The 24754-nt window shown below is 42.2% G+C and overlaps 1 protein-coding gene across 2 annotated transcripts in view; it reads right to left on the reverse strand.

The window, feature by feature from the left end:
- The window catches only part of tdp1 (tyrosyl-DNA phosphodiesterase 1), a 40536-nt gene that overhangs the window by 6723 nt on the left and 9059 nt on the right, over nt 1-24754 (reverse strand). For both annotated transcript variants that reach the window (XM_079633431.1, XM_079633432.1), the window contains exons 9-15: nt 23410-23488; nt 22556-22741; nt 21122-21170; nt 20946-21012; nt 20235-20342; nt 17562-17664; nt 2416-2521 (exon numbers count right to left, since the gene is read on the reverse strand). In XM_079633431.1, the coding sequence (XP_079489557.1) occupies nt 2416-2521; nt 17562-17664; nt 20235-20342; nt 20946-21012; nt 21122-21170; nt 22556-22741; nt 23410-23488 (698 nt within the window). The remainder of the gene's footprint in view (nt 1-2415; nt 2522-17561; nt 17665-20234; nt 20343-20945; nt 21013-21121; nt 21171-22555; nt 22742-23409; nt 23489-24754) is intronic.

The raw sequence follows: 24754 nt of genomic DNA on the forward strand, positions 1-24754 counted from the left end.
CTCACCATGATTAAAGGTCGTCAAACTGACGTGTCAGGGGCAGGGCCCATAGTACTCTTATTTTCATTTACAAAGAATATGGCACTGATTATCGGTGGATTTTCTCTGCAATTATAGGGACGAACAATCAAACGGTCTGACACAAGAACTAGTGGTTCCTGACGTAATCAGTGGTGTGTCAGTTGACACATAAACAAAATAAAATAATCATATAAGCAATCTCAAAATAGAGAGAGAGAGAGAAAAAAAAAAAAAAAAAAAAAAAAGAAAGAAAGAAAGAAAAGAGAATCACATGGTTTGGTCTGCTCTACTTTTAACAACAAGTGCCATGACAACATCGGGTGGTTCATTTTTCGCTGTAAAACTGCTGTCCCTATAACAATTTGAAATCTATAATTTTACGTTTGCCCTGCAAGTCATGGCTAAATATCATGGCACTTCCAACAAAGGAATGGCATTTCTTGCACCTTTTCCTAAGAGCTAAAAAAAAAGAAGAAAAAAAGAAGAAGAGATAAGTATGAAAGGACATACTGTGCTTCCCCCAGAACTGGATTTGGACAGAAATATATTTTTCATTACACAATCATTGCATTAATATAAGTCTTGATAAATAATTATGCTGAAAATAAAATTATCCTAATATTCCTAAATATTTAGATTCCATTTTAAATAGTTTTACCATTATCTAACAATTTCAACACCAGATTCACTGTATGTTCACACCAATGTTAATATTACATCTCTTTCTTTTGACAGCAGCACAAAGCTGCATGCGTTAAATGAAGAAATAGTGAAATTTCCCTGCAAGCTCCCTGCACAGTAGTCTCAGCCACAAAACAATATTAATTACACCGCAGATGATAATGAGTTCATCTGTGTCATCAGCATGTCCTGCAGGCTACAGTTTGGGTTCGTCTGCAATTATGCTGTCATTCAAAACAATGCACAGTTTTACTGAAGTGCCATATAATTGACTCATGACCAAAATGCTTATTTACAAATGCTTTTGGCATATGGGATGGGTAGCTGACAACTAACAAAAGTTTCTTCAAAAACAAGAGGTTGAAATTTCATATATACTGTACTGTTCAAAACTTGAAAGAAGTCTCTTACGCTCATCAAGGCTGCATTTATTTGATAAAAAATACAGTAAATAATTGTGAAATATTATTACAATTTTAAATAACTGATTTCTAATATAATATATTTAAAAAAAATTTTTTTTTTGTATTTTCAGCATCATTACCCCAGTCTTCATTGTCACATGATCCTTCAGAAATCATTCTAATATACTGATTTGGAGCTCAAGAAACATTTTTGTTTATTATCAATGTTAAAAACAGTTACATTTACTTCAAAACTACTACATTTTTAGGGTTCTTTTGAAGAACAAAGTTAAAAAAATGAGAGAAAAAAAATGTATTCGAAATATTAATCTTCATAAATTATAATTATTAATGTCTCGTCCCTTTTGAACAATTTAATGCATGTTTGCTGAATATTTATTTATTTACATACACACACAAAGTTCCTCATATATATAATGTATAATAATAATAATATAATAAATAAATAATGTATAAAAAAATCTACATACACTAAAAGTCATTAATCATCTAATGGGTAGCCATCACACAACTGGACACTGCTGAAAAGTCATGATTGAAGTCAGCTGTCCATATGTTTATATTCAAATTTGTATTTGTACAATCAATCAATTAATTAATCTTTTATTTTTAAAATAAATGAGAACATGAGAGAACTTGGTGGCCACTAAATGACGTTTCCTCATTATCAATCGTATGATGGCTCAGAGGACAGCATTGTGCAGCAAATGAAATGTCGATTAATTGAGTCATGCAAACCCCTTGTGCTTCACGGCTGTCAGAAATTAAAATAAGCACTTCGCCATTGTGCATAGCGTTCTTAAAACACCTCGCTCATCACACACAGTGATGTGCACTCGAGATTCACACTTATTCATTATGCGAAGGACTGCCGTAATTAAGCAGAATGTAAGTGAGCTTGCATTTGAGTGAAAGAGCAAACTAAGACACTTGTATCAAAATAATTTATTTAGTTAGCTTGGATACTGGCCTGCCCAGACAGCAACCTTTCATTTGCTGTTTTGCGTTGTGCAATTAATACCTACAGAGTGTTTCCTGAGCAATCATTTGAACTCTGGATTTCAAAGTAAAGGTTATCCTTTCGTCAAGCGATGATTCAGTGAACTTCGCATTAAGCAAACCTTTAAACTTTGATGCAAATGCCTCTGATGTATAAAGGCGTCATTTTAAGTACATGTAGTTTCTTTAGAGTTCAAAAGAACATCTCTGACATGTTAATGAAGCTTAAAACTACAATGAATCTGATTTGACTTACTTTTGGGGAATAATACACAACGTTCAGTCTCACCTTTGTTTGAGTAACGCTGAGGTGGGAGGTCAAAGGGCACAGGGAAGCCCTTGGAGGAGCTGGAGGCTGGAAACACATTCTTCTCCACAGGAAATGTGCTCATGTTCTACAGACAAAGAGAAATGTATTAATGCCCAATAGGGATGTGCTAATCTATGCATGTTCAAAATCAAGCAGGCGTGTGTATAAATTCATATAAATGGAAATTATCAAGAGAATTAGGGTATCTTGGAATTCATAATTTTTAAAGCACAGCTGAAAAACAGTTATAATTATTATTAATAAAGTATGGTTTTAATAAAAGTACATTTATAATAAAATAAAAAGTATTTTAACCAGGGGTGTCCAATCCTGCTCCTGGAGGGCCACTGTCCAGCAGAGTTCAGCTCCAACCCCAATTGAACACACCCGAACCAGCTAATCAAGGTCTTACTAGGCCTACTAGAAACTTCCAGGCAGGGGTGTTGAGGCAAGCTAGAGCTAAACTCTGCAGGACAGTGGTCCTTCAGGCCAGAGTTAGGACACTAATTAAATAGTCACTAATTGACCAGTTGGGTTGTCAGATGACTAGTCAATCATCCTGCCTTTCCCTAATTCCTAAAGATTTAGTTACGTATGATCTAGCATGCTACAAAACATTCACCAAAAGAAAAAAATAAATAATTCTGCAGTAATATGGCAATAACACAACTTTCCTAGGAAACCAGTACATTGTCACACACACACACACACACACACGCACACACACACGCACTGAAAGTCCCGTTTATTTTAACCCCATCTGAATAGACCTTAAGATATACCATGACACCCATAAACTCATATGATGGAGATAACATATCACAAAAGTGAGAATGAGAAGGTGTGCATTTACTCATTCTGTTTTCTGTGGAAAAAGTCAGAGGGGAGCAGGGCTGTTGTGAGGGAAGCTTAACTCTCATTTGTGTGGTGGGTATGAAGATAGAGGGGGCTGGATAGATTTAAAGGGCAGTGGGGAATATATCACCCAGACTCAGACAGCTAAAGCTTTCGCAAAGCCCAGAGAGATGCAGCAGGTGCAGGCAGCACTGTCCTGCTATTTGTGAACAAAATCAGGAAGCGACCAAATCGTCAGCATGTGAGATTGCAGATACATGATATTATCGTGGGGGTCTTTTTTTTTACTTTTCATTTACTTGATCATTAATTTACTTGTTTATGTAGACATTTATTTAATTATTTACTTACTTTGATAATCACAGGAAATGACATGCATGGAATCTGAATCGCTGTCTATCATTTTGCGAGCAATGATGGATAAAAATGTCACGCCGCAATATTGGAACTATTTTACATTTGAAACCATGAAGGGGAACCAGTTGATAACACACAAGCAATTTGCGCAAGAGTTATGCCGGTCAAGAAGTCCTTAAAACTCGCTGCGTCTAAAATCTATATAGTATGCGAAAAACAATCGCCAAAAGAGTAGTACTGTATGTCTGAATACATAGTAATAAAAAACAGAAGTCGAAAAAAGTCCCCGGACGACCTACTACTTCCACCAAGATTCTGAAGAGTGCATTCAAAGGACACTTTAGGCCACGGGAGAGGATTTATGAATGGCAGTGAAGCAACACAACTGACACTGGTAGGTTACGTGACGGTAACAACATGGCAGATATAGTACATCCGAATTTCATTCATATTACCCATATTCATAGTATACCATAAAGAGCGTACTTTTTTTCAACGGTCGCAAAGTAAATTCAAATTCAAATATAGTACCTTCTCAGCACTGTACCTTCAAAGACTGTCTTTATGAGCGAGTCAATCGCAAAGACTTTTTTTATTGCAAGAGACTGAAACAAGGATATTTTTACTTTAAACAACACCTTATAAGACAACTTATAACTAACCCTAACCCTAAATGCATTGACTAAGGCTGTCAAGGGAAATCCCCTTAAAGGGATAGTTCACTTTAAAATGAAAATTCTGTCATCATTTACTCACCCTCAAGTTGTTTCAAACCTGTATTAATTTATTTCTTCTGCTGAACACAAAGAAAGATATTTTGAAGAATGTCAGTAACCAAACAGTAGTCTGTACCAGAGCATGTGAGCGGAGCGGAGCGGTAATACTTCCGCCTGAGCGGAGAGCGCCTTACTGAAGATTCCGCTCCGCTCACTCCGTCCGCTCAGCGCCACTCGCTCAACTCAGAATGCCCTATTGTGATTTGCTAGTTTGAGAATCGGTGAATTAGCTAAAGCAATAGTGAGTTGGTTATGGAGTTGAGTGCTGACTCAAGTTTAAACACATCACAGTGCTGAGCGCGTGTTTTCCGCCGCTGTATTACTGTCCCGGGCACACCGCATAACTGAAACTTAATACTTTGTCCAAGCTAATGTTTCTAAAAGTAAATTCTACAGTGATGTAAAGATTGAGACGTTTTTAAATAGACCGCAATTACCCGCAGTTTTGGTCTATTTAAACTTTAGAACGCGCGTTTCTTTTACTAGTCATCCAGGTGTGCTTCGATAAGATGTTGCTAAGTGCATTTCACCTGTGTGTGCTTTTATGAGCATGATGATAGTCCAGATGTGTTTTGTGAAGTTCTACATGCATTTAATCTTGTTTGTGTGTGTGTGTGTGTGTGTGCGCGTGTGTGTGCGTGTGCGTGCGCGCGCGTGTTTTAATATGCTTGTTCTCTTACGAGAGGTTCTCTCGTACTGCGTACTGAAAGTACGCACCGGGTAAAGTCTCTTTGCTCGAGATATTGAAGCCAAAATTTATCCTTAAATTTCCATATCTTGTAAACGCAGTGCAGCAGCAGTCAGACCTAGAGCGGGCAATCTAGCGCGCTCATTGGCTGCTCCGCGGCAACTGCTGCAGCCTACCACTGAGCCCCTGGCGTGACGTCACGCCCAATGAGGACGCTTCGCGCCCTCACGCGGCCAAGCCCGCCAAAATGGGAGTGGCTTAGCGTATATAAGGGGCAGTTCAGGCTGCTAACACTCGATTTTAATCTCTTCAGCGACGCTCTACGCTACGCTGACCTCCGAGAGAAGCCGCCGCCGTCGAATCCAGCGACCAGCCAGCTTAGGACAGCGCCTGAGGAAGCCGGCCGTCTTCGCCACCTTCAGCCGTCCGTGCCAGCTACGCTATCCGGCGTCATATCCTTTTTATGTCTATGATATAATGTATTTTCCTCTCCGTGCGTTCGCCGCTGCAACGCACGTGTCTAAAAGAGCACGAGGTGTTTGTTTCAAAATGCCTCGTTTTTCCCGCTCAGCGACGGAGACCGCCATCTTCTGCGCTCTCCGCCTGAGACAGGACCACGCAGCCCTCGCTCTGTCTTCGAGAGGCTGCGTTCACTGCGAGGAACCGCCAATGTCGACCCTGCGGGCTCGACTTGCCGCGTTCGACGCTGAAGATGTCACTCCGGCTGTCTTCGGCGGGCCGCGCAACAGAAGTGCCGCCCCCAGAGACCCCCCCCCCCCCCCCCCCCCCCCCCCCGACACGCAGCTGCCGGCCTCGGCCCTCACTGCTGTCGCCTCAGGGGATGAGGTGGACGGAGAACCATCGATGATGGCTGCTGTTGGGATACAAATTCCCCCAGTGAAGAAGCGGTCGCAGCGCACTTCTGCCCGCCATCCGCAAGATGGCGCTCAAGGTCTGCCCTCCCGCTAAGGCCTGCAACGGACCTTCTTCGCAGCGACGACAGATCGCGCTCTGACAGCCGCCACAAGCCGCCTCCCCCCCGGGGACCCCGGCCCAAGATCGCGTTGAAACCTGAGCCGCGAAGTCCTCATAGCAGCCGCACGGAGGAGAAGATGCGCGAGTCCCGCCGCGGCCGGACCGCCATCAAACCTAACGTTACCCGCTCTGCCAGTCCCCTTAGCTAAGGCTACTGCAGTAGTGTAGACCGCAGCCAACGAGCCAGTTGCTTAACCCGCTCGCCTGCACACAGACGCCGTTTCCACGGCGACCCAGATAAATCTCATAAAGAGTGTAATGTCTGTTTTTCCGGCTCACGCCGACGGTGTTTTCAAGTGTAGAAGATGTGCCCACGCCACTGTGTTCACCCTACACATAAGCACGATCCCCCCCGGTGTCCCTCACTGTCACAGAGCCCACTCACATAAGCGGGCACGCGCCGCTCGAGTGTTAGACGTAGGATATGTGCCCACGTTACAGTGCCCACACCTACTCACTGCCCGCTCTGTTACACAGTTATTCCAGGGGACGAAAGCTTAACTGTACGTTCACACCGCCGCCGGCGAGAGCGGCAAAATTCGCTCTCGCCGCCCTGCCATCGACGCCGTGAGATTCGGGGACTCTCTGGCGCTCTGACGTAGATTTTAGAATGTGTGATTTTTTTAAAACTTTATTTAAAGGAGCCGCAAAGCAAATACGAACTGAACATAAATCAGTATCATATTTTGTGCATACTGGCCACACGTAGGGTAAAAGTTAACCTATTAAAATCTTTTAAATGTGAAAGTAACAAAACACCATCAATTTCAGACACCTTTTTCCATTCGTCGTTCTTTTTATTAATATCCCTGTATGTAAACAGGGACACGTCGTACAATACCGGGAAACCCGCAACAGAAATAATGAACTTTTCCTCCATTTTGCTTAGGAACTAATGTGGTCGGAACCAAAGTTTACAGGATTGTGTTCTCTGGTATCCTCTCAGGCGGAGCACTTCTACATTCCGATTGGTTGCCGCTGGTTGCCGCCGAACCGCGTCATAGCTTATTACCATAAAGTTGACTTGATTTCAACTCTTCTCGCCGCTCTCGCCGTCCAAGACGCGCCGCGCCGCTCTCGCCGGAGCTCGCCGCCGGCTCTCATTGAAAATGAATGGCTTCCGGCCACTTTGACGCTCTCGCCGCGTGCGGTGTGAACGCACAGTATCAGTCGTGTTGTGAACGTAAGCCCTGTGACCGTTCACGAGCACTCACACTCACTGATAATGCTGCAGCCCGGCGCCGCTCACGCGCCCCGCCGTTCTCGCCACAGAATAATTCCGTACAAAGCGATCGAATCATTGGGTGTGTAATGCAGCCGGCCGCCCTATACAGACATCGAGAGCGCGCGCGCCTCGCTGATACCTCCGCTACAGTTTCTCGACCCCACGCAGTGCGGCGATCGGAACGCGGAGACCTTTGTTTACCGGCCGTGTTGTGAACGTAAGCCCTGTGACTGCTTACGAGCACTCACACTTACTGATACACACTGTAAGCTAACGCCGCTCACGCGCTTTGCTGTTCGCGCCACAAAATGTTCTCCGTCCAAAGCGGCCGAGTCATTGAATGTGAAACAGCCGGCCGCCCTATACAGACATCGAGAGCGCGTGCGCCTCGCTGATACCTCCGCTACAGTTTCTCGACCCCCGCGCAGTGCGGCGATCGGAATGCGGATACCATTGTATAACCGGCTGTGTTGTCAGCGTAAGCCATGTGAGCGCTCACGAGCACTCACACTTACTGATAAACACTGTAACCCCGGCGCCGCTCACGCGCCCCGCTGTTCTCGCCACATAATGTTCTCCGTCCAAAGCGATCGAGTCATTAGGTGTAATGCAGCCGGCTGCCGCTGTCAGCGAGCCACCTTATTCAGACATCGAGAGCGCGCGCGCGCGCCTCGCTGATACCTCCGCTACAGTCTCTCGACCCCGCGCAGTGCGGCGATCGGAACGCGGATACCATTGTATAACCGGCTGTGTTGTGAATGTGAGCGCTCACGCTTACTAACAAACACTGTACCCCCAACACCGCTCACGCGCACCGCTGTTCGCGCCACAAATTGTTCTCCGTCCCTAGCGACCGAGCTACTGAATGTGAAACAGCAGGATGCTGCCGTCAGCGAGCAGCATTACTCAGCCAACGAGGGCGCGCGCGCCGCGCTGATACCTCCGTTTCAGTTTCTTGAGCCCGCGCAGTGCGGCGCTCAGAACACGGAGACCATTCTGCCCCTAGCTATGCGTGCGAAAGCATGGGAAGCGATCCCGGGCGTGTCAGAATGGGTGCTGAATGTTGTAAGACAGGGCTATACACTGCAGTTCGCTCGCCGTCCCCCGCGCTTCCGAGCCCGTACAGTGACGAGCGTGAACCCAGAAGTAGCACACCTACTTCGCGCAGAAATAGCAAAACTGTTATGCAAGGGGGCGATAGAGCCAGTACGTCCTTCTATGAGCGAGTCAGGCTTTTACAGCCGTTATTTTCTCGTGCCCAAGAAGGACGGAGCGCTCAGACCTATATTAGATCTGAGACATTTGAACAAAGCTCTTATGAAAAGACCGTTCAAAATGATCACGACCAGACAAATCCTCGCGCAAATTCGCCCGAGGGACTGGTTCATTTCTCTCGATCTGAAAGACGCGTACTTTCAGATTCAGATCATACCCCGTCACAGGCCATTCTTGAGATTCGCCTTCGACGGTCAGGTATATCAGTACACCGTCCTGCCGTTCGGCCTGTTTTTAGCACCCTGTACATTTACGAAGTGCATGGACGCGGCGCTCGCTCCCCTGAGGCGTCAGGGGATGCGAATATTGAACTATCTGGACGATTGGCTGATTTTAGCACAATCAGAGGCGGAACTTGTGTCTCACAGAGCTGTGCTACTCAGTCATCTGGAAAACCTGGGTCTCACGGTCAATTGGACCAAGAGCTCACTGCTGCCCCGTCAGTCAGCTTCCTTTCTGGGAATACAGCTCGACTCAGTGGCAATGACGGCTCGCTTGTCAACACAGCGCGCGCGCCGTGTTCAGCGTTTGGCCGCATCTTTCCAGAAAGACAAAGTGTTTCCCCTGAAAACGTTTCAGAGATTGCTGGGCTTTATGGCCTCAGCCGCAGCAGTGCTCCGGCTAGGTCTATTGCGTATGCGCCCCCTGCAACGATGGCTCAACGCTCGTGTACACCACCGAGCGTGGGCTTCCGGCGGTTACCGAATCAGAGTGACTCAGAGCTGTGTTTCAGCTCTGCAGCCCTGGCTTGTGACCGACTGGTATCAGCGGGGAGTTATGATGGGAACTGTCTCGTACCGAAAAGTTATCTCGACGGACGCTTCCAACCTCGGTTGGGGCGGGATATTCGAGGGCAGACCGGTCTTTGGCCTATGGTCAGACACGGAGAAGCTCCTCCATATAAACTGTCTGGAGATGATAGCGGTCGAGTACACTGTGAAACACTTCCTCCCTTTTCTGCGGGGCCACCACGTACTGGTTCGAACGGACAACATGTCTGTGGTATCGTACGTGAACCGCCAGGGCGGTGTCAGATCCAGGGCACTCTGCGATCTGGCGGAACGCCTCCTCGTCTGGGCTCAGCACCACGTGCGCTCGCTCAGAGCCACGCATGTGCCAGGACGCCTGAACGACGGACCGGACAGACTGTCCAGGAACAACGTTCCCCTCGGGGAATGGTCCCTGCACCCTCAGTCAGTCCAGTTATTGTGGCACCGCTTCGGCAAGGCGGAAGTCGACCTATTCGCGTCGACAGACAACGCCCATTGCCTAAGGTTCTTTTCAAAGAACGAGGACGCTCTGGCCCAGACATGGCCCAGATGCCCGTTATACGCGTTCCCTCCGGTCTCATTGTTACCACAAGTAATCAAGAGAATCAGGGAAATGCGTCACTCGGTGCTCCTCATAGCCCCCCGATGGGAGAACCAGACATGGTTCTCGGAGTTGGTGCGGCTGTCAGACTCAGCCCCATGGCCGATCCCGGTGAGGAAAGACCTCCTTTCCCAAGCCGGCGGATCGATTTGGCATCCTCATCCAGAGCTATGGTCTCTGCATGCATGGATAATCAATGGGTACCCGTTGTTTTGCCAGAAGGGGTCGTGAACACGATCACGCAATCTAGAGCCCCCTCTACCAGGCGGCTTTATGCGTCTGAATGGTCGGTGTTTACTAAATGGTGCACGGACAAGGGCTTACAGCCTCAAACGTGCGGAGTCTCGTGGGTGCTTTGCTTCCTTCAAGAGATGTTGGAAAGGGGCAGGTCCCCTTCCACGCTCAAAGTATATGTCGCGGCCATCGCAGCGTTCGCCGAGTCGACGCTCGGCCAGGCGATAGGAAGGAATGAGCGCTCATCATCCGCTTCCTTAGAGGAGCCAGGAGGATGAATCCCCCACGGCCCCCCTCGGTTCCTTTCTGGGATCTTTCCCTGGTCCTAGAGGCCCTGAAAGCACATCCCTTCGAACCGCTTCACTCTGTGGATTTGAAGTACCTCGCGCTCAAAACCGTGTTTCTGATCGCTCTTGCATCAGTTAAACGTGTGGGTGACTTGCACGCGCTCTCTGTGAGTGCTACGTGCCTCGAGTTTGGACCTATGACTCTAAAGTCATCCTTAAACCGAGACATGGTTATGTCCCCAAAGCGATCGGTACCCCGTTCAGAGCACAGATCATTTCGCTCTCAGCTTTGCCGGCATCAGACAACGAGGTCGATACGAACCTCCTTTGTCCTGTCAGAGCACTGAGAATTTACGTCACGCGCTCCGCCGCCTTCAGGCGCTCGGAGCAGCTTTTTGTTTCGTTCGGTGGGCGCACCAAAGGTCTCGCCGCCTCGAAACACAGCCTATCCAGATGGATAGTGGACGCTATTGCTGCGGCTTACGCGTCAAAAGACCTGCAATGCCCCTTGGGCGTTAGGGCTCATTCCACCAGAGGCATGGCCTCGTCGTGGGCTTGGTCCAGCGGGATTTCTATTCATGACATTTGTACGGCGGCAGGCTGGGCCCTCCCCGTCTACATTTGTTAGGTTCTACAACCTAGAAGTCCCCGCCTTGCAGGCTAGACTCCTTTCAGTCTGAAAAAAAAAAAAAAAAAAGTCCTAGCGACTCACTTGTGAACTGCGCTACAAGGGTAGATGTGTTCAAATATAAGACCGGCAGTGCCGCTCTGTATGTATATCCCCTCATATAGTGCTTATGTACAGGTGCGAGCCCACTCTGTTGGCCACCTAATTTCACTTATCCATGTCCCCCGGGGCGTTCCCCCCTGGGATTCATATAGTGACTGCTTAAGCGCACACGGCGTTTACAAGGGGTTCCCGGTGCGTACTTTCAGTACGCAGTACGAGAGAACCTCTCGTAAGAGAACGTACTCGGTTACTTACGTAACCTCGGTTCTCTCTAGAAGAGGGAACGAGTACTGCGTTCCCTGCCGTGTCGCGCTTCGAGCTCATTTCGCTTCAGCGATCAAAATCGAGTGTTAGCAGCCTGAACTGCCCCTTATATACGCTAAGCCACTCCCATTTTGGCGGGCTTGGCCGCGTGAGGGCGCGAAGCGTCCTCATTGAGCGTGACGTCACGCCAGGGGCTCAGTGGTAGGCTGCAGCAGTTGCCGCGGAGCAGCCAATGAGCGCGCTAGATTGCCCGCTCTAGGTCTGACTGCTGCTGCACTGCGTTTACAAGATATGGAAATTTAAGGATAAATTTTGGCTTCAATATCTCGAGCAAAGAGACTTTACCCGGTGCGTACTTTCAGTACGCAGTACTCGTTCCCTCTTCTAGAGAGAACCGAGGTTACGTAAGTAACCGAGTACGTTTTGCAACTGCAGTTATGTTCACGGAAATAAAATTACGAAAATCAAATATACCTTTTCAGTTATTGCATTTAATAGGCAAGTTTGCCAAAGGACTAGACATGTTTTTTAATTAAGTTAAGTTAATGCATTTAAATGAATAAAAAGAACAGACTTTTATTCAGAATCACCCCGAAATAACTTCTATTTACAATCCTAGCTACTGTAATTTATACATTTATTCCAGATATTCATTACAAAGTACAAACAGAAAGCAAGTAGCCTACAGAGACATTTTATGTCTGAGCGGGATTTGTTTTACCGTTGAGCGTGAGCGGTTCATCAGTGGAGCGTTCGTTTGGGATGTGAGCGACTGAGTGGAGCGCACGCGCATAGAGCGGAATATTGAGCGGAGCGTCACACTGCTCCGCTTCGCTCACATGCTCTGGTCTGTACCCATTGACTTCCATAGTATTTTTTTTCCTACTATGGAAGTCAATGGGTACAGACTACTGTTTGGTTATTGACATTCTTCAAAATATCTTTCTTTGTGTTCAGCAGAAGAAATAAATTAATACAGGTTTGAAACAACTTGAGGGTGAGTAAATGATGACAGAATTTTAATTTTAAAGTGAACTATCCCTTTAACTGTTAAAAGGACAAAGACAAAGATATCGCTTTCCACAGCGGACATTCAAACTGATTTTGTGATTATTAATATAAGATTGACCTGAAGAATATTAATGCAGATAATGCACTTGCTTAGTCGATTTCTCTCTCATAATTGCCTGCAGCCGTGCAGATATAGAGCGATATCGCATGGCTACTTGTGTGATTTACTTCGTACTAATTTATATTATATATTTATATTACTGTATATTATACGGTGATGCGCTATGGAACTATGGTGGAGCAAATGAATTGTAATATTAATTTAATAATAACAGTAGCTTAATATTATTATTATTATTTAATGCATTAATTGGAAATGTGCTTTATATCGGCGATAGCTGATATATTTGACAATATCTCTGGCTATCGTCTATACACAATATCAACATCTATCAGCACAACCACAAGATACATTTCATTTAATAATGGCTTTCCTCTAAAGTCCCTCTTTCTAAAGACCACTTTAACCTGATTAGTATCAAGACCATCAGCATAGATAAACTCAGACAAAACAATTAAACTGAAAGCATTAAAATCAACTGCACTACACTCTGAAAAAGAAAAATCAAATGAAGCAATTTTTATTTAGGAGCAAAATATTAGACAGCCAAAGCCAAAAAAAATCGATATCCTTATAGATATGTAGGCTTTTGAGCAAAGTCTTTCCTAAACTTCAAAGTTCTAGTTGAATATCAGCTGTCACAACACTGATAAACTGTGCTTGTGTAACTGATAAATGTGTCTTGAGCAGAGAGGAGTTGATGAGTCCCATTGACTTCCATAGTTTTTTTTTTCTACTATGAAAGTCAATGGCTACCGTCAACTTCCGTCATCTTCTTTTGTTTTCAACAGAAGAAAGAAACTCATACAGGATTGGAACAATGATGATGAGAATATTTGGGTGAACAATCTCTTTATTGTGGTCTGGAGTAACACGAGGGCATTATTAATTGAGTGATTTATCAGCATTTCTGCTCAATCAGCAACAGGCAGACTGGTCTGCAGTAAAATGAGGGTGTTAATAATTAAGAGATTTATCTGCATTTTTACTCAATCAGTAATAGGCAGACATATTGACAGAGTCTAAGCATAATTAATTTTTGCAGCACTAACAAAAACATCCCATTTCTCACTACTTACTTACAGTGCTTAAAGACGCTACAGATTAAAATATAGAAGGGCCGGTACTGCGTACTGGTGCGTACCAGCCCGACTTCAAGCACTGCTTGCTTCCCGCGTATGCTTTTCACTAGTATCTTCACTAGAATGTCTATTGAATATAGCGGTTCATTTTAGCCTCAGCTTCTTTTGGTTGCACTTAAAACCAACTAGATAACTGTGGTTCAAGAGGATGACAAAGAGTAGCTACATTTCCAATAGACCCCTTAACGGTTGACGTCACAGAAAAATTCGCAGGTCGGGGTCAGAAAGTTCATTCCATTCATTTACATGTCAAACCATTATCCTTTATGTTATGAGTGGGTCTTGAAATTAACACTTGCTCTCAGCAAATGGGTCTGCAGGTAAGACATACTACTAGACATACTGCAGATAAGACATAGGCTACAGAGTACAGACTACATACTAAATACTACCAACATGTCTACTACGATTTAAAAAAAAAAGTAGGCTACTATGTACGTGTTGCTACGTATGGCTGTTCTAACCGTGTGTTATGTGTCTTAATGACATGTCAGAGTATTTTTTCTTTGACCTCATCTTCACGCACTGACGCGATTTCCACACCGCGATAACTGGTAAAATGACAGACACAAGTTTAGTTTAGCAGTAGCTACCCTGGAGGAAAGATGACGGATGCAGGGTATAAGTGATTAGTAGTCGTGACAGCGGAAGGACACCTTTCTCCCACGAAAGAATGATGATAATACTTACCCTGCCATGCAGGTGCAATTTGCAGTATGGATGTAGCCTTCACGCTTGTTGATCACAACCCAGGCTTGGTACATTTTTCCCTTGGCGCTGGCTCGGTAAAACCTCCTCTTTTAACACACAAAACTCATCGCCTATATCGCTATATAAAACCGTCTGGACATGCCCACAGACTACGTAATTATAAGCGTCTAACGATTTGTAGGCTCTTAGTTTTTTATGTGTGTAAAGACTCGGCTTGTCCACCAGATAGCTGTATATGGCGGGCCAGTGAATATCTGGCCACTTGCTAACGTTGTCTACCCATTCTGTTAGGAGCTTGAGATCAGGCAGACATTCTTCATTAGCTAAAACAAGTTTATTATGGTACTGTTCCCGTTCCTGTGGTGGCAAAGACCTGTGGTGGTGCATACCTTGACACAATATGCTAGTCTATTAGCACGCCATTTTTCTGACCCCAAGCTGCGCGCGCACCCAACCTAGGCTTTCGATGTTTACAAACAATGAAGGGGTCTATTGGATCAGTGCTTAACCAGGAATTTTAGGGGTTGTTTATTTTCAACCCCTAATAAAATAAAAGTTCAACTCAAACAACAGTTTGTAAAAGCAAACACAAAACAAAATTGAAATCGAAACAACACTAAACCGAACATAGCTTCTCTTGAATATATATATATGGAGATACAAGTGAAAAACAATTTCTTCACTTAAGCCTCCTAGAAGCTTTATTAAATTGTTAACTTCATATCATGATTCATTTTGAGTTATTTCAATTGTTAGTTCATGTAAGTGCATCTCAATCTTAGTTCATGGTATACTGACTCTGAGCATTAATTTTCCTCTACATTTCTGTAATGGCCTTGACTGCTTGGATGAACTATATTAATAAAGCAATATACAACATGAATACTAAATCAGAAAGATTGACAAAATTATGAAATCCTGTATTTAGGACATGACTCATCAACTGCGTCCCCACTTCAGGAACATACTTTAACTCAATAAGTTTGGTTCACTAATAATCACTGGTTCTGATATGTGTATGTCAACACAGCATGACTAAAGAGACAGCGTGTACTGAGAAAATGTACTTGATGTCAAAGGTGTTTTGACAAGACAAAAACACAATGCAATTTGTACTTTCATGATCTTATACAGTCTGATCTCAGACTTTCTTAAACAAGAGAACTTTAATTAAAGCACCACACTGCGGCAAACAAAAAAAACGTGACTCATGACAATTATGGAGCATGACCTCCACAGTTGGAAAAATAACTTCAATAGTCAACATGCAGCCTAATTTGCAACTTAAGCAGGAAACCAAATAAGATCATGTGTATTAAATGCAAATAAATAAAAAAACATATTGGACAACCTAGAAAAATAGCTAATTATGGGTCCATTATAATGTAACAAAACTTGCTTAGCGCTTGTGAGTTACTCAAAAAAGACCCCTAGCAAGAACTAACCATGACACAAAGCGGTTCAACTAAAACAACGAGGCTTCAGGCCACATAAAAAAAAGACACAACACATCCCTTCTGAATAAGAGAGCACAACCTTTCGCTATCCTCTTTCAAACTCGTGTTTTCCCCCCCTCTATTTTCCACAGCAAGAGAACTGAACCATACTGTTGCTAAGCAACTTTTGAAGTAATTCTAAGACCTACCCTGACTACAAGGACAAATTACCCTGCGAGTATGTTAGCGCTACACAAAAGCTCTATCTCTACATATGGAGAAATGGGAGTCTTGTCTACTCCAAGACAATATCTACAATATTTACACATAGTAATTTAGAAGTAGCCTATGTTCAGAGACTGTACAGAAGTCTTTTTGTCTCCGTTGAGCATTAATGGAGTTCATTCTCTTTGGGGTTTTACTAGAGATCATAATTTCTCAATTAAACAAACACCCTGCTCGAAAAAAGGTTGATGTGATTGACTCGTCCACCAGTAGTGAATATTTTGCAACATGATTAGAAGGTAACACTCATTCTGGTTACAGTTAACATGGTTCCCACAGAGAATTCCGTGATTTTTCCAAGCATGGAAATCACACTTTTAAAATTCCATATTTCCAGGTTTCCACAACTGTGGCAACCCTGAGTTAAGAACTGAATGTCGATGAGGGTTACTAGTGGCATAACTTTGTTTTAAAAAGTGGGTGGGACAGGAGTGTATGTTGGGGGAGTTACTAATACAATGCTATATCAAATATGTACATTAACAATTGCAGAAAATTACAACCAGAAATCAATTTCAAAAGTATATTGAGTTTAATGTATCAATGTTTAATGTGATAGTTTCATTCTTACATCTACTGTAATACAATATATATTAGTCCCGAGATTCTTCACGTCAGTGAATAAATACATAGATTCGCAATCAACATTCATATTCCCTAGTGGTGTGGTGGTAGAACTTTTGTTAAGCATGTCAGAGGTTCTGGGTTCAAATCCATCATAGTTGTTTTTTCTATATTAAAATCAAAGATGTTCATCAGTGATTGAATATAAAGAGCAGGGCCACAAGAGAACGTTCCACCACTGATAACATTGGCACGAGCACTAAGAGTGATTGAAAAAACAACACATTCCAGCGCCAGATCGCCTCTTATTTAAAACAAACGAACGTCAAATGGATAGGTTTCATTTGAATCAGGTACATCCATGCAGCTAGATGTTTTGAAAAAGTGGTAGGGACAATATCGACCCTGGTAAATGTGGTGGGGACACGTCCCACCCGCACATTACGCCTATGGTTACATCTTGTCAGTTGTGGCTTAACCAGGTGGTTTAACACGGCTGATTGAGATGCTCTGATGGGCCAAATTTGACCCCACCAGCTGATAGTCCAACTGATCAATCATCTAAACTAACTTGTACTAGCTAATGACTATCTTTGACAAACCAGAGAAAATCCAGCCACAATCTGCTGGTTTTAATTTAATTTATCAACAGGTCAGAAATGTACAGGTTTTTGAACAGGCTTGAATGAGGCTTGAAACAGAAACAATGCAACAGCATAAAGATCTCAGTTGTCATGTACTGACTTCACAATACTCACAAAGGCTGAAGGTAGGTAGAGGACTCCTAGTTCATAGGAGCGAACCATTATCTGAGTGTTGTTCTTCTCCATGGCGCCCCAGGCAGCTTTTGATAAATTGGCACTGTGGAGGACAACAGCAGACAAAGTTTCACCCATGTATGCTTCAAAATCAAGCATATAATGTAAATGTCACCTAAACTAGAAACGTTAGCATTAAACATGTCAAAGCTAAAGGATTTTGTTGAGTACCTCTTTTCAGACTGCAGTTACTGAATAATTAATTAATTTTGGACTTCAAGAATGACAGGCTATGCCTGAAGGCTTCGCATCCACTGTAGGCATTAATCTTCATAAAAAGGACTGGAATAGCTCATCTCTGGACCCGACATGACTGACCTGGAGACACTGCTCACAATCCCCCTCAGTCTCTCTGTGCATTTCAACCATGATTAAAGCCAGCGCTTTGAGAAATGCCGCAGGAACGGTGGCCATTCATGCTGGCTTGAGATGTAAATCGTGGGCTTCAATGCAACAGCCACAGGAACATCACGTTAAAAGATTTGAATAAAGAATGTTTGTCTGCTGGTTTAACAGAAATGGATCTTATTCAAATATGGATTTAAAAAAACAGAATCTCTCTTCAATTACTGGTCTTCTAGGGCAAAATATCCAAAATACAAGCTTTCAAAGGCTGAACTTAACATGCTATTCCTGGATCTAATTTGAAAGATAAATCAAAGAGAAGAGTGTTCTTTTGCCACGTCACTGCGTTTTATAACCCACCTGGCGCTCGTCCACTCCACTTCACCACCAAGAAAACTCTTTACCACTTCAACTGACCGATTGCACTAAAGGGCTTTGATGATCTGTAAAAGCATTGACATGTGAGCAGTTCAAGGAAACTTGTAAATGGTTCAGAGTCCATGGTGCTAACTAATGAACATACAGCCTCGCAGACTGAAGAAACAGGAAAGCGGTTATGATTTTGCAGATAAGAAACGGCCAATGAAACAGGATGGCATAATCTTAAATAAACAAACATATCAGGCTTATGTTGAGTAAATATACATTTACGGGGCCTAAGGGACTTCTTTGAGTGGAACACTATCAATGCAGCACAGAAGACACAAATCTGCAAGGGATCAGAGAAAAACAAGCCTCCTTCTGCCAAGAGCGTTATTTTGGCAGCTATGAGCAACTCTCTGAAGAACAAAAGAGCACAAAAGATGCTAATCTCATCCGGCTCAGCATTAACATGACATATTCAAGACAATAAAGAAATGTTTTGGTGTTTGTTTTAAAAGACTAACACAATCACATATACTGTATGCACCATTGAAAATACCTACGAGTAAACTGATTTCAATGTTCAATGTCAATTATGTAAATTGTGTATTTCATTTTCCTTCTAGACTGCTTTCGGATTTGGTATGGATGTGCAATTTGGTGATGACTGACAAAATTGCGATTTGTACTGATAAGGCCAATTCACACTGCACCGACAGACCAACGGCGACAGTCACCAGACTACAAGGCGTCATTTCTCAGATCACCGATTCAGCATGTTTAATTGGTGAAAACAAGCCACAGACGCCAACAGACTCCGACAGGGGTAGTAACACACTGATCCAACAAAACCCGACGAAATGTCTGTTGCCGTCTGTCAGCGCCGTGTGAATTGGCCTTATATATGATAAACATTTCACTGTTAAAGCTGCTTGAAATTAGCCTGATTCTACCAGACTCTTGTACATTTCATTTGTACAGAGAGTCTGGCCTCTCTCCATTGACAAGCATTAACTTCCTTGAAGGCGGGTACTCTGTTGAAGTTTAAAACTATTGGATCTACCCAGAGCCACTCAGGATCTGCCATAACCAATCGCTAATGTTTGAACCGGCCGTAAACACCAACACGTATCCGAATGATCAGAGGATTGTGTTTAGAATAAGATGTCTGTCAATGAAAGCTGCAGGTTTTGTTCTTCGAATTTAAGAATTCACGGAACAATTACAAATTCTAAATGTATATTTGACACTAAGGACAGTGATAATGTATTCAGTCAACTGTCGAAGCTGGGTCTAATCATTAACAATACGCCGCTGTGCTCGGTTTGGATCTGCCGCAAATGCTGTGTAGTGATCAGTGATCGCTCGCATCTTTCTCCGCTGCCATTACTGAACTACAACTCAAACTAACGCACGACATCAACGTCATCGTTCTCAGCCACTCCCTCTGTTCGCTGATTGGACCGGTGAAATTTTTATTTCAGAAAACCAAAGAATACACCACAATCCCAGACCTAGTACTGAAGGAAAATAAAAATTGAGCGGAAGTACGTAGGAGGGCGGAGCCAGGCTAGCTTGAAATAACAAAAAGGTGAAAAAATTGTTCAACATGATGTTTAACAGAATGTACAAAAACTACAAATTAGCAAGTGATATAGATTATACTGCCTATTTATTTAAAAGTGCATTGTGTTATTTCAGAATTGCAATATATATTTGCAAGCATTATTATGGTTTAATAAATCCAACATACTGTTATTGTACAAAAGCCAATTTGCATTCAACAAACTTGGCAACAGATCTCCTTCAGCCTGTTGTGACTTGGGTAGCTATATCATTTCAAACTGATCAGATGAGGAGAAAAGTTCATTTAATTTACCGTGCAAGATACTTGATAATTCTAACCTTGTGACAAGGAACCAGGCCAGCTGTGTGAAGTCCGGTGAAACTCTCATGTAGGTTTTAATGTGGGGCATCGCATTGCTCCTACCAGTAACATCAGCATGCCAGCCACTGTTTCGGGGAGAGATTGAGAAAGGAAGGGAGGGAGGGAGGGAAAGAAAACGGAGAAACACCAGCTGATATATCTTTTCTAAGTGCAAGAATACCGAAAGAAGCACTTCACGCCATTTCCAGGTGAAGAGAGATGATGTTTTAGGGCATACTGTGCAGACGAAGAGGAGAACTTTCTGTCTGATTGCTGTCAGCGTTCAGGCATGAATACAGAAGTCTACATGGACTCATTTAAATATAGTGAGTAGAAGTGTAGTGTGCACTCCAGAGGGGGACTGAGATTTAATCTAAATCGCAATAGGCCCATCTCTGATCACTTAGCAAAATTGAGGCCACCAGTAAAATAGCTTATTTATGGTGATAATGTGTTAAATTGTTGGGAGAGATGGGATAAGAACTCAATTTAAATTTCTAAGGAGCAATTTAAGGGTCAGACAACTCTTAGGAAAGGCAGCTGTTTGGATCACAAGGTCTAGAGCGTTGCTGAGGAGCCTTTTCAGGAGAATATTTATGGTAACATTTAAAAAGGGTCATTTTAGGCTGAATACTGATGAGTATATTGTCAAAATGTGTTTTCCCCCCCACAGAGGAAGAGGTACTTACTGGAAGAACGAGTGAAGCCAGAGCTGTTTTTGTGCCGTCTGTATGCTGTAGGGTAAAGATCCCCCAGCTGCAGGGATAAGAACAAGAAAAGTCAGTTGTTGTACAGTATAATGACTGTGGAGGTGTGAGGATTTTTTTTCTTCTTCTTGATTTCAGAATAAAAGAACAAATGATACCTGGGAACCCCTCCAAACTGGTTCTCACATTTTCCACAGACGGGTAAACCTAGAAATGACACGGTTTTAATGAATCATTAAAATTTTTTAAATAATTAAATTTGACAGTTTATTCAACTTAAATAATTGATTGATACATTTATTTATACGAAACTACCGTTCAGAAATTTAGTAAGAGTTTTTTTTCTTAAAATAAATGAATACTTTTATTCAGCAAGGATAGATTCAATTGATCAAAAGTGACAGTAAATAAATACATTTTTAAATCTTTTTCAAGTAATTGCTGTTCTTTTTAACTTTTTATTCATCAAAAAATACTGTAAAACATCATCATAGTTTCCAAAATTTTTTAATAATTAAGCAGCACAACTGTTTTCAATATTGATAATAATAAGAAATGTTTCTTGAGTAGCAAATCAGCATATTAGAATGATTTCTGAAGGATCATGTGACACTGAAGACTGGAGTAATGATGCTGAAAATTCAGCTTTGCCATCACAGGAATAAATTACATTTTAAAACATATTATTATTACTAGTTACTATAAATTGTAATAATATTTCCCAATATTACAAATAAAGTGGTGAGCATAAGACTTCTATCAATCCATCCATCCATTCATCCATCAATCCCTCTTGACCTATAAAACACTAAAGAACTGGTCTGTATTAGTCATACAATACAGATGTGATCTCAATAGAAGAGTAGCTTTGTGCGTACGTGTCCTTTATATGTCTACATTTAGTATTTCTGAATAATTTCACGCCTCCTTAACAGAAACTGAACTGAACTGAAGAGCCTTAGGTCTTTAGAGATGACACAGCGCCATTTAAGGCCTAATGGTACTATCTGACGTCTTTCTCTGTGCTGAAGACTCTTTGCGTGGTGCCTTGACTTTTCAACTGACATTTAACAATAGATGGAGAAACAGAAGATTGATTTTTGTCTGATGCATCTTAGCAGATATTATGCAAATAAAAGGATGGATGAGAAGTCTTCTTGTAACTATTGTCTCTTAACAGCTTGTGGCAAGAGAGACATGGAAATGTTTCCCTTTTTGTAAAATTGGAATTCAAGTATAGCAAATGAGAACACGCTATGAATATTAATTGCTAATTAAACACATGGGATGTCATCAAATTTCATAGCTCAGAAGAATTATACACTGAAAGCAGTTGCCTGTGTGTTCAGGTACAAGCAGGAAAAAACGGACGCACATGTGCGCTCCGGCATCCCTCCTTGATTCTAACCTAATTAAAATAGAAACACAATTGAGGGATCATTTATCCTGATAGATAAGCAAGCTGGCAGGAGAATATGCAATGGTGTTTATTGTAATATCCATCTGCACACGTTGTTCACGATCCAGAGAGGGTACGGCAGTGATACGAGCAAATTTCAGCATGCTCTGTGGGGGCTGTTCAAAACACTCACCAGGAGCATCTGTGTTTCTGGACTGACAAATGATTTCCCTGCCTTCCCCAGCGTGGTCAGAGTACGCTGGAACTCAGCTGCCAACCATTTAGTCTTATCAAGACCCATGGAGCCGATACTGGAGAACTGGCCGATCACGTGCCATCGCTCTTCGTTCTGTACAGGCTGAGTATGCTCGCTGAGCAACTGAGAGAAACAAAAACAATAAGTGCATGTCAAACTATGTCAATATTTCCATCTGGCTAATTTGGCTAGCTTTTGTCAAGAGACAGATAAATTGGCACCAAAATTGGACACATGGCCTTTGATGTCAACAACAGAAGACATGGGAAGCGTTTTCACCTCCCTTTTAAAAGCTAATAAGCCTATTTATTCTAACTACTCTTTAAAATGCATGATTATATGGTCAGTTGATGTTATTATGTGCATTAGCACCGTCAGCAATCTTTTCAAAACAGCTGTGTGACCGATTTTTGGTTCACGACCCCCCAGTTGAGATCTATTGATGTAGCATGAGTCTTATGAAGCTGTTAAGAGTCTGCTCTGTGTGAGTCAGTCATTCATATCAATGCAGCATTTACAAAATAAACATAGTTCAGTGTTACTTCATTTCAGATGAAATACGGAAACTCATTTCTCCCAGCTCAGTTTCTGAATCTTGCCAAGACCAATCTAACAACTTGTTATCTGAATTCCCCCAATAAAATAATTGAGAGTACATCTCAAAGGCATCCAGTAGGCGTACAATGCTTTTTCATGAACAACAATCACTCTTATGTCTAGGGCAGAGAGGAACTATTGAGGGAAAAACAATCAGACAAACAAATGTGTAAACACACAAAGAAAAACATTACTTTTCGCAATCGTAGATGGCCCCACTTCTCCATTGCAGGTCCTTGATATCTTCCTGGAGTTGAACCAACGAGATATACTCTATACAAGACAACATAAGATGTTATGTGAATTAAAACTAATAGGCTATATTTGTTTTAATTATTATTAATTCAGATATTATTTTATCACCCCTTAAATGATGTGGCAGGTGGGATTTGTTTCTGCAATTTTCACACAACCAATCAAAATATTAACCATGTCATATTAGTGGAAGCAAACTTTGAAAGATATGCAGAGTTTTTTTAGACATTAAAAAGCAAATAAACTAGATAATCATGAGAAGAACTGTTTAGTCGGATTTGATTTGTGTCATGTCTATGAAAAATCAATTTCATTTGGATGGACAGATATTCTGATCAAGTCTAAACACATTTCTTGTATTTATGTACATATTTTTTGGTGTTTTAACTTGTACACTACCATTTACCAATTTTGGGGTCAGTAGATTTTTTATTTTTTTTTAATAATACTTTTATTCAGGAGTTATAGACGTGGCGAGCGGTGACTTCGTTAACCAGATATGCTGGGTGGTGCAGATACGTTGAATGGGTTTATAATAAGCAAAATGCTCGCGTTCGCTCTATACAGTGTTAGCTACACAGTTTCTTACTCTGATGACACATAGCAACAGAGCTAAAAGTATTCCTAATATGTTTGACCTTTTATTGAAAGTAGCCTACATTTACCTGTTGAGACATGCCTTTACATGTTGAGTTGTGTTTGAGTTGAGTCAGGCGCTAATGCAAAAGGGGCGTTTGCAAAATATGCTGTATTTTTGTAATTCCGCTAGGTGGTACTACTAATGTAGCAGAAACTACATACTTCACCTTTAAAGTACACTTTGTCTCTTTATTGTCTTATGTCACTTATTGTCTTATGGCAATCATTTGGTAATTTGTATTTGTTTTGTTTATATAGCAGTAAGATTTATTGTATTTGGTCTGTCTATATATCTGTGGAGTAGCATTTAAGTAAGTTTTTCATTGTACCTGGTAACTTGTACACATGCCAATAATAAATGACTTGACTAAACAGTACAGCACATCGGCTGAGGATCGCATCGTCTAAATCAGAGACGACAAATAAGAAACACCATGGCAAGTGTCAATTTAAATGTATGCCAATTTAAGTGTTTTAATTATATTAAAAAATAAGTATAATATATTAAATATCAGTAGCCTATTATAAATTAAATATATGTAAAATAAACTTAAGTATAATACAAATATAAGTATAATTTAAAAATTAAGCTGAAATAATGCAAATTGATGCCTAACAAACGCATAGACTATCGATTAACAGCCT

This window comes from Phoxinus phoxinus (assembly GCF_949152265.1).
Source record: "Phoxinus phoxinus genome assembly, chromosome: 13".
Lineage (NCBI taxonomy): Eukaryota > Metazoa > Chordata > Actinopteri > Cypriniformes > Leuciscidae > Phoxinus > Phoxinus phoxinus.